Source organism: Narcine bancroftii, chromosome 6 (genome assembly GCF_036971445.1).
Source record: "Narcine bancroftii isolate sNarBan1 chromosome 6, sNarBan1.hap1, whole genome shotgun sequence".
NCBI lineage: Eukaryota > Metazoa > Chordata > Chondrichthyes > Torpediniformes > Narcinidae > Narcine > Narcine bancroftii.
In genome coordinates, this window is record NC_091474.1 from 224,953,679 (window position 1) to 224,967,800 (window position 14,122).

Genomic DNA, 14,122 nt, shown 5'->3' on the forward strand with positions numbered 1-14,122 from the left:
TAATCCGCCACTGATTGTTAAAATCGTAAGACACTATCTTTGCAATCCTCCTGAAGGTATTCCCACAATGCTTTTAAATAGGAAGTTCTAGTATTTGAGTCCTATGATAAAAAAGGAATACAGGCTGTTCCCTGGTAACAAACAGACTCTACTTTTACAGATGTCCATTTTGTCTGTAAGTTGGAGAAAACAATAGTAACCATATTGCTACAGTTTTGCAATGAATGACATTAAAAGCAAAAAAGACTGTTAAGCAGGAACAATTTCTAAACTGGAGATAGTGAGGAAACTCGTTCTGCCATCCATTGGAATGAATGAATATGGAACAGTACAGCACGTGAACAGGCCCTTCAACCCACATGACAACACTGAACACAATGCCTCTTAAACATTATTATTGTATCTCCTCCTACTGCTACCTCTGGCACCTATGCCACACACTGTATTTTTAAAAAACATCCCCTTTCAACTTAAGCTTATCTCCTCTAGTAGGTGACATTTTTACTCAGGGAAGGGGGAAAAAGATTCTGTCTGCCTTATGCCTCTCAATAGTTTGTAAATCTCTAGCACTCCGCTCTATAGAAAACAATCCAAATTTGTCCAAGCTATCCCTTAACTCATACCTCCACATCAAGGCAAAATCCTGGTAAATTACTTCTGTACCCTTTCCAAAGCCTCCACGTCCTTTCTGCAATGGGGAACCTGAATTCCACATTGTGGTGAATGTCTGCCAAGCTGCCTGTCTCCCCTCTGGTGAGCCTTGCTGTACTAACATTGGCTGTGCATTATCTCTACTTGGGTATAACATGGGTTTCTGCTAATAAAAGCCATGATTATTGTTTGACCACATCGTCTTCATTAACTGGCTCTTCACACATAATATTCCATGCGCAGACTTTCTAAAGCTTTGTACTATTGCAACATGGCTTCCTTTAATACCACTATTCTCTCTAAGCTATGAAGTGTGCACAAGCACACCTGTTTTGCAACCAACACACAAAGGAAATTAATGTGTGCACAAAAGTTAAATTACATAAAATAAAATCTTAACTAAATACATTACTTCAGAGAATGGAATCGTACTTGTATTATATTAAAACATGCCAATATACTTTTATTAGCCATGAGAGCTAGGCTATGCCAGTTATCTTGAAGCAATTTCAAGTTTACATTTGCACAAGCGTTCGGTGTGCATATACTCTTGTCACAGGAATAAAATTTGCACAACATAAGATTTTTGTGCTCATTTGCTACTAAAAATTAGAGGGAACATTGATTAGTACTTGTAGAGCACGTCGAAAGAACCAAAGACTTGTAGATCCAAACCAAGGCTTTTATTAACTAAAAGACTGGAGCATATCACGTGTAGGTCGACCAGTCCAGAATGACCTGGTCTGGCTAGGAGCAATCCTTTAAGACCTGCCAGTAGGCGTGGCTATGCTCTCAGCCAATCACAGTCATCCTACACTTTCTTTGGCTTGGCTTCGCGGACAAAGATTTATGGAGGGGGTAAAAGTCCACGTCAGCTGCAGGCTCGTTTGTGGCTGACAAGTCCGATGCGGGACAGGCAGACACGGTTGCAGGGGAAAATTGGTTGGTTGGGGTTGGGTGTTGGGTTTTTCCTCCTTTGCCTTTTGTCAGTGAGGTGGGCTCTGCGGTCTTCTTCAAAGGAGGTTGCTGCCCGCCGAACTGTGAGGCGCCAAGATGCACGGTTTGAGGCGAGATCAGCCCACTGGCGGTGGTCAATGTGGCAGGCACCAAGAGATTTCTTTAGGCAGTCCTTGTACCTTTTCTTTGGTGCACCTCTGTCTCGGTGGCCAGTGGAGAGCTTGCCATAGAACACGATCTTGGGAAGGCGATGGTCCTCCATTCTGGAGACGTGACCCACCCAGCGCAGCTGGATCTTCAGCAGCGTGGACTCGATGCTGTCGGCCTCTGCCATCTCAAGTACTTCGATGTTAGGGATGAAAGCGCTCCAATGAATGTTGAGGATGGAGCGGAGACAACGCTGGTGGAAGCGTTCTAGGAGCCGTAGGTGATGCCGGTAGAGGACCCATGATTTGGAGCCGAACAGGAGTGTGGGTATGACAACGGCTCTGTATACGCTTATCTTTGTGAGGTTTTTCAGTTGGTTGTTTTTCCAGACTCTTTTGTGTAGTCTTCCAAAGGCGCTATTTGCCTTCGCGAGTCTGTTGTCTATCTCGTTGTCGATCCTTGCATCTGATGAAATGGTGCAGCCGAGATAGGTAAACTGGTTGACCGTTTTGAGTTTTGTGTGCCCGATGGAGATGTGGGGGGGCTGGTAGTCATGGTGGGGAGCTGGCTGATGGAGGACCTCAGTTTTCTTCAGGCTGACTTACAGGCCAAACATTTTGGCAGTTTCCGCAAAACAGGATGTCAAGCGCTGAAGAGCTGGCTCTGAATGGGCAACTAAAGCGGCATCGTCTGCAAAGAGTAGTTCACGGACAAGTTTCTCTTGTGTCTTGGTGTGAGCTTGCAGGCGCCTCAGATTGAAGAGACTGCCATCCGTGCGGTACCGGATGTAAACAGCGTCTTCATTGTTGAGGTCTTTCATGGCTTGTTTCAGCATCATGCTGAAGAAGATTGAAAAGAGGGTTGGTGCGAGAACACAGCCTTGCTTCACGCCATTGTTTTTGGAGAAGGGTTCAGAGAGCTCATTGCTGTATCTGACCCGACCTTGTTGGTTTTCGTGCAGTTGGATAATCATGTTGAGGAACTTTGGGGGGGATCCGATGCGCTCTAGTATTTGCCAAAGCCCTTTCCTGCTCACGGTGTCGAAGGCTTTGGTGAGGTCAACAAAGGTGATGTAGAGTCCTTTGTTTTGTTCTCTGCACTTTTCTTGGAGCTGTCTGAGGGCAAAGACAATGTCAGTAGTTCCTCTGTTTGCGCGAAAGCCGCACTGTGATTCTGGGAGAATATTCTCGGCGACACTAGGTATTATTCTATTTAGGAGAATCCTAGCGAAGGTTTTGCCTGCAATGGAGAGCAGCGTGATTCCCCTGTAGTTTGAGAAGTCTGATTTCTCGCCTTTGTTTTTGTACAGGGTGATGATGGTGGCATCACGAAGGTCCTGAGGCAGTTTTCCTTGGTCCCAACAAAGCTTGAAAAACTCATGTAGTTTGACATGCAGAGTTTTGCCGCCAGCCTTCCAGACCTCTGGGGGGATTCCATCCATACCTGCTGCTTTGCCACTTTTCAGTTGTTCGATTGCCTTATATGTCTCATCCTGGGTGAGGACCTCATCCAGCTCTAGCCTTAGGGGCTGTTGAGGGAGCTGGAGCAGGGTGGAATCTTGGACTGAGCGGTTGGCACTGAAAAGAGATTGGAAGTGTTCTGACCATCGGTTGAGGATGGAGATCTTGTCGCTGAGGAGGACTTTGCCGTCTGAGCTGCGCAGCGGGCTTTGGACTTGGGGTGAGGGGCCGTACACACCCTTTAGAGCCTCGTAGAAACCCCTGAAGTCGCCAATGTCCGCGCTGAGCTGGGTTCGCTTGGCGAGGCTAGTCCACCACTCATTTTGGATCTCCCGGAGTTTGCGCTAAAGATGGCTGCATGCGCGACGGAAGGCTTGTTTCTTCTCTGGACAGGACGGCTTTGTAAGGTGAGCCTGGTGGGCAGCTCGCTTCTTTGCCAGCAGCTTCTGGATTTCCTGGCTGTTTTCGTCGAACCAGTCCTTGTTTTTCCTGGAGGAGAAGCCCAGTACCTCTTCAGTGGATTGCAGTATGGTAGTCTTCAACTGATCCCAGAGGGTTTCAGGGGACGGGTCCGTGAGGCGGATTGCATCGTCGAGCTTTGCTTTGAGGTTTGCCTGGAAGTTTCCTCTCGCTTCGTCTGACTGCAGGTTTCCAACATTGAACCTCTTTCTGGGGGCTTTACTGTTCCTGGGCTTTGGCTTGAAGTGAAGGTTGAGCTTGCAGCGAACCAGCCGGTGGTCAATGTGGCATTTCGCGCTGGGCATGACCCTGGTGTGGAGCACATCTCGTTTGTCTGTACATATACACATTGGTGATAGAATCTGTACTATCACAGTACTCAATGCCCTGTCCAAATGAAGGCAAGCATAACATAAGCTTTTTCCAACCTTATATACTTGCCTGAGCACTTTAAGTGAACCCCTTATCTGTCTGCATATCAATGCTTTGAAGAGACCTGCTATGAACTGTACATGCTTCCCTGATATTTGACCTCCCAAATCACAATGCCTCAAACCTCCCCCTTGTTTTTTCAATCAACAACCAACCCACCCCAACTCCCCTCCACTGATTTTCCTATATCCAAGATGGTGGCACATGAGGTTGCAGTGGCCACTTCGGCTCCTCACAACTGTGAAATCCCCAACCTACTCCATTGTATCTACGATTGGGAAACTCTTGTCAAAATACAAAATGCAAACTGGACTTTCAAATTAGCAGATCGGATCGGCAAGCCTGTGGTTTAAACCTACTGAAGCAGGGAACGTTGACTGCTGCAAACTGCAGAGCAGATCATGGGAGACACATGGGAGGCCATCAAAACCACTGCTGGAGAAGGCAGAAGCATGGAAAATGGGCCGGCATCAGGGATAGACTGAGTTAATCCCTTCAGAACCATGCTCTCAACAATCTTACTCTCAAATGTAAGATCACTGGAGAAGAAAGTGGATTACCTGAGGCTGCATTTGAACCAGAGAGGACTGCAGGGCTTCTGTGCTGTGGTGATTAGAGAAACATGGCTCCAGGACACAAAATCACTCTGCACACACCATCTTTCAACTGCTCCCATTGGGGAAAAGATGCAGGATTATCTGAGCCAGCACCACCAGGCTGAGGAATAGATTCTTCCCAAGCATAGTGAGAATGCTAAATGACCAAAGGAACTGCTCACACTAACTATCCGAGACTCTCATTTTTACAAAACTATTTATTTACTTATTTTTATAGATACAGTACAACTCCGATTATCCAAACTCAGTTTCACCAAAATCCTCAGTTATCCAAAATTTTTTAAAAAAATTTCAGATAACTGAGGATTTCTGATTTGTTTCAGATATCTTCATTTATCCAATTTTTTTGGGAGCCAAACTGACCGGGCTTCCGGCGGCAGCAGCAGCAGGAACCTTGAGCACTTGGGCAGGAGCAGGACTCTTGGGCTCCTGGCATGGGCAGGGTCTTGATGGGGAAGTATTGGTGATTGGCGGCAGCCAGCAAATTAAACATTATTTTAATGCTTAAAAAGCCTTACCTTATTTTTTGGCTGTTGTTTAAACACTGTCAGGAGTGATTTTCTATTTCTACTGGGCTGTTTTTAAAAAAAAAAATGACCAGTTCTTTGAAAAAAAAGGTTTATCTGAAATAGGCCTGGTCCCAACCATTTCAGATAATTAGAATTGTACTGTATAATACTTGTTCTGCATATGTATTATTTGTTTGTATGTCTGCATGCTTTTGGATGTGCTTGTACAATCAAATGACAATAAACTGATTTGACTCTCTGAGGCCCCTTTCCTCCTCCTCCATTCGTTCTTCCCCACTTGCCATTCCTGCTTCTGTCATCCACATCTTTCTTCTTCCTGCTCCCCACCCCTTCCTTTTCTTCCTCCTATCAGAGTGTATCTTCGTCAGCCATCTGCCTTTTTCTCCTATCATCTCTTAGCTTCTTGCATTTCTTCTCCCTCCCACCTGTATTCACCTTTCAGTCGCCGACTTGTGCTCCCATTTCCCCCCTCTTATTTAGCGTCTGCCCGTTTCTTGCTGTTACTTCTATGGATGATGATAAGACGTGACCTGTCATGTCCCTGACGAAAGGCTTGCGTCCATAATGTTGATCACCTTTTACCTCTGATGGATGCTGTGTAACTGCTGAGTTTCTCCCACACTTTTGTATGTTGCTGTCCTTGGTTCATTTTTTTTTAAATTCTTGCAACAAAAGTAATTATAATGTTTATGCTTCATTGAATCAAAGGCATAAAAAGTCATTTTTCTGGTAATTGTTTATCTTGAAAGGTTGAAATATTGAACCGGAAAGCAAACAAAATGAGAAAGCAAATGGCTGAACCAAAAAAACTGTCAAAAACTATAAATGGAATGAATGAAGCAATACAATTTTCATTAAAATCAACCAGTGCTCTGGGAAAGAAAGGAAAGGAAAGTCTTCAGTTGCTGAGAAATGCACAGAAATTGCAGTTGACCCTGAGGAGAAACGATATTGTATGGGACCAGTAATCACAAGAACTTGAAAGCAATGTATGTAAATTCACCTTGAGTTTGAATAATTACTGTATGAATTGATACATTTGTTTTTTTTTATGAGATTTTCTTCTTGTTCTGAAACTTGAAAGACTGCAGATATTTTTAAGTAGCACTGATTTTATTTAATGTATTTTTGCATCTTTAATCTGCAATCAAAACATTTTGGTATTGTATTTGTGTTAGGTTGCTGAATGTTTTGTGTTTGTTACTCTTCAATTAACTAATAAAAACTTTTAAGAATCTATTGTGCCTCATCCTCTTTCTTATCTACATAACCTGTCCCCTGTTTGTGGGTATGCAGGACTAGGTATTCCAATCCCTGATGTGGAATGTAATCTGGGTGATACATTCTCTTGTCCTAAATTTGATATAAAGAGAAGGGTGTCCTGGTTATTGTAACGCTATTACAGCGCCAACGACCTGGGTTTGAATCTGGTGTTGTCTGAAAGGAATTTGTAGATTCTCCCCATATCTGTGTAGGTTTCCTCCAGGTGCTCCAGTTTCCTCCTACTCTTCAAAACATACTGGGGTCATAAGTTAATTGGGGTATTTGGGCAGCACGAGCACGTGGGCCGGAAGGGCCTGTTACCCTGCTGTATGTCTAAATTAAAACAAGTTTATTGTTGCATTCACTGAGGTTTAGCAAGGCTGTTTGTTTTGCAAACAGTCCACTTATTCAACCCATACAGCAGGAAAAACACAGGACAGAATTAAAGAGAGAGAACAGTAAGTACAACATTATAGTATGAATGAGGTTCGATCGAGAGTCTGATAATGGGGGTAGAGCGAAAAAATGTGTAACCATGGTCAGATACGTTTTTTTAAATATTTTAGCTGCTTTTCCAAGGCAGCAGGAATTATAGAAGGAGTGGATAGAGGGGAAGGGGTTTTCAATGATAGTCTGAGCTGGGTTCACAGTCTTACTGCCTTGGGTGGAGCAGTTCCCATATTGTATAGTATAGATATTTCCATTGGTCCACTATAGAAGTTGAAAGATGCAGGTGATGTGGAAAATTACGTTATGTTTCTGAGGAAGAAGATGCACAGGGACATTTTCTTGGCTATTGTGTAAATGTGGCAAAACCAGGACAAGTAATTGGAGATATTTACTCATAGGAATTTTAAAGTTGTCTGCTATATCCCACTTATGTCATGGATCTGGAGAAAGCAGTGGGCTCCACCAGTCTTCTGGAAGCTTATAAATCAGCTCCTTAGTCTTACTGACATTGAGGGAGAGGTTCTCTTTGCACCGGCACTAGTTCTTCTATATCCCTTCTAAATTCTGACTTTTTGTTGTTTGAGATCCATGGTGTCATCTATGAATTTATTGATGGGTTTGGAATGGTGTTTGGCCATACAGTCATGGATGTACCCAGAGTATAGTAGGAGACTGATTATGCAACCCTTTGGGGCCCTGCTGTTGAAGATGATCATGGAATAGGTGTTTTTGCCAATCCTCACTGATTGAAGCCTGAAGGACGGCAAGTTATGAATTCAATTCTGGGGGGGGGGGGGGGGGGAGGGGTGGGGGTGGTGGTGTGGTTGGGATATTTTTGAAGGTAGAACCTTCAAGATTCTTTTATTGTCGTGTCACAGTTCAGAGCATGTAATATTACACAAAGTTGCCTTCTGCCTGCTGTAAGGCATACAAAGAGTCGCCATGAGTGCTGCCTGGTACCCCTACAGTAAGAGAGCAAGAAAAGCAAAAGCAAAAGAGAGTACCTTCATAGTCAAAGACTAGTTGAGGATTGTTGTGGTCTCACTGTCCTGTTTCAGATGAAATGTGAATTCCATTTGTTATTTGGGGTCCTCTGTAGCTGGATTTCTGATCAATGCTCCAGCACTCTTTCTCTTCCTCACCCAATTCCTCACACCTAAAATGTGGCTTCTGTAGTGGCCTGCTAACTGAAATGCGACTTAGTACACAAAATGGCTGGCGAACTCTGTGTGGGCCAATAACCTTCATCCCAGGTGACCACCTGCAGAGTGGGAAACAGTGAGCAATGGCGGAATCGCCGCCCAGTCAGAGATCAGCACTGCTGTGACATCACTCCCAACGTCAACAGCGAGGAGTGAACATAAGCAGACCTGAAAGTGCAATAAATCAGTCTTTGACTTCAACTCCTCACGTCTGTGTGTTTTCTTTCCACATTTCACGGTAGTGCACATGCTACATTGGTGATTCTGACAGGTCCAACTAGCAGTTGGACCTGAAGATGATGGAACATGCAGCTCTTCTTGCAGTTTCGTTGAAGCTGCTAACTTTCTGGGCATCTCATGTGGTTTGAACAGGTTCTACCTTCGACAGATCAACACCAGCGACACATGTTACTACTACGTGGTGAGCTCACTCAGCCAGGAGACGGCTGCAAGGGTTGTAGATTTCCTATGGCAGCCTCTGGAACAAGACAAATACGTTGCCCTCAAGGAACTATATCAGCAGTAGCCTGCATCATGCGCCCTTTTTTTGCACTCGTGGTAGGCAAGGGTAAGGACGTTACCTGGGATGAGGCATTCCAGAAGGCCAAAGAATGGACTGGGATCTGATGATAGTCCCTGATGAGATTGTCCTTTGAAAATGCCCGTGCCCCTTGTAATTTAGCAGTAAAGTCTTGGATGTGGGGCACAGGGTACTTTCGGGTGTGATGGGCTCGTTGAGGTGGTGATAGTCACCAGATGGCCTCCATCCTCCTGCTGCCTTCGGGACCATGTTCAGGGGTGAGGCCCAGAGGTTGTCGGAATGCCACACCATCCCTATCTCTTCCATATTTTTAAACTCCCCCTTGCTGACACTCTGACCAATGCCACCCTTCTGGTTCACCCCAGGCCAGAGGTGCCAACAGCCCTCACAGCACAGTTGTAGGGGGTGTACTGGAACAATTCATCGAAGGGCAATGGCAGCCCATGGCATTCTTTAATAGTGCCTGATTGCTGCATATGGCTTGGGGTCAGGGCCCCATCCGCCCTCATGAGCACATCAGGAAAGCCAAGTTACCCGTCCCCCACCTTGACTCTGTTACGCTATCCAACAATGGATTCACGCGAATCCCTGTGGGGTTCTCTTCGATTGTGATGCAAGTTTTCCACTACTGAACCAAAACATAGGGGTAAAGCACCATGTCCTCACTGAAGGCCCCCTGCTCCATGCCAGGGTGTGCCACCTCCTCCAAGAAGTTCACCCTCAGCAAGGGGGAGTTTAAAAATATGGAAGAGATAGGGATGGTGTGGCATTCCGACAACCTCTGGGCCTCACCCCTGAACATGGTCCCGAAGGCAGCAGGAGGATGGAGGCCATCTGGTGACTATCACCACCTCAACGAGCCCATCACACCCGAAAGTACCCTGTGCCCCACATCCAAGACTTTACTGCTAAATTACAAGGGGCACGGGCATTTTCAAAGGACAATCTCATCAGGGACTATCATCAGATCCCAGTCCATTCCAATGACATCCCCAAAACCACCATCATTACTCCTTTCGGACTCTTTGAATTCCTGAGAATGCCCTTTGGACCTTTCAGAGGCTGATGGATGTGGTGGGCCAGCAATTCCCTTTCACATTCATCTATTTGGATGATATTCTCATCGTCAGCTGCAACAACATGGAGCATGTGGCCCACCTGAGGCAACTGTGCTCCCAAGTGCAGGAATTCGGGCTAACTATAAACCCTGCTAAGTGGCAGTTCAAGTTAGGAACAATCAACTTCCTGGGGCCCCCTTAGATCAGCAGGCTCGGAGCAAAACCCCTACCCAAGAAGGTAGAGGTCATTTGGTGTTTTGCCAAGCCCTACAAAATGAATGGGTTGCAAGAATTCGCCAGTATGATTAATTTTTATCAACGATTCTCCCAATTTAGGTGCCCCTTTTTCACACTCATGGTAGGGAAGGGTAAGGACATTACCTGGGACAATGAGGCCAAAGATGCTCTGACCAATGCCACCCTTTTGGTACAGCCTAGGCCAGAGGTGCCAACTGCCCTCACAGTAGAGACCTCCAGCACAGCAGAAGGGGGTGTACTGGAACAATTCATCAAAGGGCAATGGCAGTCCCTGGCCTTCTTTAGCAGGCACCTCTGACCACCCAAACTCAAATACAGTGCCTTTGATCAAGAGCTATTGGTGTTGTACCTGGCAGTCAGGCACATTAATATTTTCTGGAAGGCTGGCAATTCAAGGTCTTCATTGACCATAAACCGTTGACCTTTGCCTTCCACAAAGTGTCTGACCCGTGGTTGGCCAGGCAACAGCGACATCTCTCATATGTGTCTGAATTCACCATGGACATCCAACACATCATGGGTAAGACCAACGTGGTGCTGACGCATTGTCCCACCCCATGATTGAGTCCATCCAGGCCCTGACCCTAGATTATTCCACCTTAGCCAAGGTACAGTAGGAGGATCCTGATATCCCGGCATACAAAACAGCAGTTTCCGGCCTCAGGCTGGAGGATGTCACCATCAGTCCTGGCAACCAGACGCTCCTCTGCAACGTCTCCACTGGCAAACCTCGCCCCATTGTGCCAGCAGTGTGGAGGTGGCAGGTCTTTGAGGCAGTGCACAACCTGGCATACCTAGTCATCAGGATTTCTGTTAAAATGGTGGCCAGTAGGTTCGTCTGGCATGGCCTCCGGAAGCAGGTCAGTCAGGGGGCAAGACCTGCATGCTCTGCCAGATGTCCAAAGTGCAGATGCATGTCAAGGTGCCACCCCCCCTCAGACTTTCAAACCAGCGTGACGTCAGTTCAGCCATGTCCACATTGACATTGTAAGGCCACTGCTGGTCTTCTGTGGAGCGAGATATCTCCTCACCATGATTGACCAATGAGGTGGCCGGAGGCAGTCCTGCTGGCCAATACAACCACAAAGACCTGCGCCAGGGCACTGATTAACACCTGGGTGTTGAGGTTCGGAGTCCCGGAGCATGTGACCTCTGATAGAGGTACATGTTCACTTTGGGGCTCTGAGTGGCGCTGGCCAAATTGCTGGGAACCCAGCTCCACCATACCACGGCTTACCACCCTCAGGCCAATGAGTTGGTGGAGTGGTTCCACCGACACCTAAAGGCGGTCTTACTAAAAGAGGACTTCAATGCCTCTGCAGTCAAGATGGTATACAGTGCACTATTGGGAATACCAGGGGAGTTCTTGGCTGTCCCACAGCCTCATTGATTAATCTGATGGAAAAACTGGGCACTCTAGCACCTCTGCAGCCTCCGCCACATGGCCAGACCAAAACCTACATCCCAAACACTTAGAGACCTGTGAGTACATTTTCGTTTGGAGGTGGGCACACCGAACACCTCTGCAACGGCTGTATGAGGGACCGTATAAAGTAATTAGCCACAATAGGTAGTCATGTGTGCTGGATATCAGCAGTAAAGAAGGAACTTTTATGATCGACAACCTCAAACCAGCATTCCTAGACATTAGTCAACTGGTCTCCCCGCAGCCTCCCCATTGCAGAGTGTAAGGTAAAACATCATGAGATGGGAATGTGTAGGGAGTTACCCTGTACAAGGCTGTAACAAGAAGGGGAGGTGTCCTTGTACTCCTGTTAGGTAAAACATCATGAGATGGGAATGTGCAGGGCTGTAACAAGATGTGAATGCATCCTTGTACTTACAAGATAAGAGAGACATTGATGGATTGAGAGGCAGGAAGCTAGCAGGGAAAGGATAGCAACAGTTTTAGTCATTGGACAAGTAATGATATGATGATGTTCTAAGCACATATCCAAGGGTATAAAAAATCACCATTTTGCTGATAACGGCAGAATGCATTCTCCGACTAACCTGGTTGGTCGCAAGTGTTACAATCCGGTAATAAAGAACAAAGAACCCTGATTTCGACTCAGCCTGGTGTTTGTCTCACTCATTCATGAACAAAGCAGACCTAACAAGAGGTAGGCCACTGAAAGTGGCGGACAGCACTCCGATTGCTCGTTCAGTGGAGGGGGGGGGTCATGTAGCGACCTGCTAACCAGGATGCAACTCAGTACACAAAATAACCGATGAGCACGGCGATCGTGCAGACCCCGTTGGTTCCAATGACCTTTGTCCCAGGTGACCACCCGCACGGCAAGAAACAGCGTGCAATGGTGGGAGATCAGTGCTGCTGTGACGTCTCTCCCGACATCAGCAGCAAGTAATGAATATAAGGTAAAACACAAGATTCTGTTGACACCGTGGTTAAGTGAAAAAACACACAAATGCTGGAGAAACTCAGCAGATCAAACAGTGCCTTTATGTAGCAAAGATGAAGATACATCACCAACGTTTCGGGCTCGAGCCCTTTATCAAGGTATGGGAGAACATGAGAGATGTCGAAACAAAAGGGGGGAGGGAGGGTGGTGAGGGTGGGAGATACTGCAGGAGGATGGGAGGAGTCTAGGCTAGGTGGAGAGAGAAAAGAAGTAGGAAGTGGAATAGCTAGTTAAGGGGGGGGGGTGCGGGGGGGAGGTGCGGAGGAATATAAGCAAAGCTGCCAGTGTAATAAATCAGTCTTCAACTTCAACTTGTGTGTGTGTGTTCTTTCCACACTTCACGGTAGAGCACACGCCACACTTCTGTAATTTGAGAATGAGTGTACCTGTGTATATGAACATAAAATGTACAGATGCAATGAGTCTTGCTTGGTGCAGCCTTCCAGTTATGTAAAGTGGTTACAATTTAATATAATTGATACAAGAGGCCACAAAGAGGAAAGAGAAAATTCAAGTTTATTATCATAAGATTGTACACATGCAACCTGACAAAACAGCTTCTCTCCAGACCATGGTGCATGCTCAAAAACACACAAAACACATAAAGATCACATAAATTATCAAAATAAATAAATATTTGGGATGATTGTCACGGTTACAAGATACTATTCATCAGTCTCACAGCCTGTGGGAAGAAGCTATTCCCCAGCCAGGCAGTCCTGATTTTGTTGCCTCAACACTCCTTGATGATACTGGGTTAAAGATACTGTGTGCTGGATGGAAATAATTTTCTATAATTATTTCAGCCCTATTAGGACAGCATTCCCAATAAATGTTGGCTACAGCTAAGAGTCTTCTGACAGACTTCTGGCCTGATATTTTCCATCTACATCCCACACAATGATGCATCCTGATAGATCACTCTCAATTGTGCTCCTGTAAAAATTTATCAAGATGTAGTCCATTAACCTTGCCATCCTCAACCTCCTTAGGAAGTGCTGCATCTTCCTTACCATGGCTTTCTGCAAGCACAGGAGAATTACCACTGATTGGTAGTGCAAAAAATAAACTGTATGCAGCATAAACATGTAAACAAAAGAAATGTAAACTGACAGTTGTATGGAATACAGAGAGAGCAAAAAGAAAATCAATAAAGTGCACAAATAAAAGACCTTAAATGAGACTCTGATTGAGTTTGTCATTGAGGAGACTGACGGTGGAAGGGTAGCAGCTGTTCCAGAACCCGGTGGTGCAAGTCTTGTAGCACCTATACCTCCTTTCTGATGGCAGCAGCAAGAATAGAGTGTGTGCTGGGTGGTGGGGGTCTCTGATGATTGTTGCTGCCCTCCCTTGGCAGTGTTACCTATAGATATACTCAATAGTGGGGAGGGTTTTGCCTGTGATATCCTGGGCTGTGTCCACTACCTTTTGGAGGGCTTTACCCTCAGGCGTATTGGTATTCCCATACCAGACCGTGATGCAGCCGGTCAGCACACTGTCTGCCACACCTCTGCAGAAATTTGCCAGGGTTTCTGATGTCATACCAAACCTCCACAAACTCCTGAGGAAGAAGAGGCGCTGACCTGCTGATTTGTTGGGTCCAAGAAAGATCCTCCAAGATAGTGACTCCCAAGAACTTAAATTTGCTCACCTTCTCTGCCTCTGATCCCTCAA

General features: G+C 45.9%; 1 protein-coding gene across 5 annotated transcripts in view; it reads left to right on the forward strand.

Moving 5' to 3' along the window:
* Positions 1-6,423, forward strand: part of LOC138737078 (centrosomal protein cep57l1-like) — a 54,385-nt gene extending 47,962 nt beyond the window's left edge. For 2 of the 5 annotated variants that reach the window (XM_069887543.1, XM_069887547.1), the window contains one exon: positions 6,003-6,422. In XM_069887543.1, coding sequence (XP_069743644.1) covers positions 6,003-6,221 — 219 coding nt within the window. In that variant the 3' untranslated portion in view covers positions 6,222-6,422. Of the gene's footprint in view, positions 1-6,002 lie in introns of all 5 variants that reach the window. The other 3 variants (XM_069887546.1, XM_069887545.1, XM_069887544.1) reach the window with 3 other exon arrangements.
* The last annotated feature ends 7,699 nt before the right edge of the window (positions 6,424-14,122 follow it).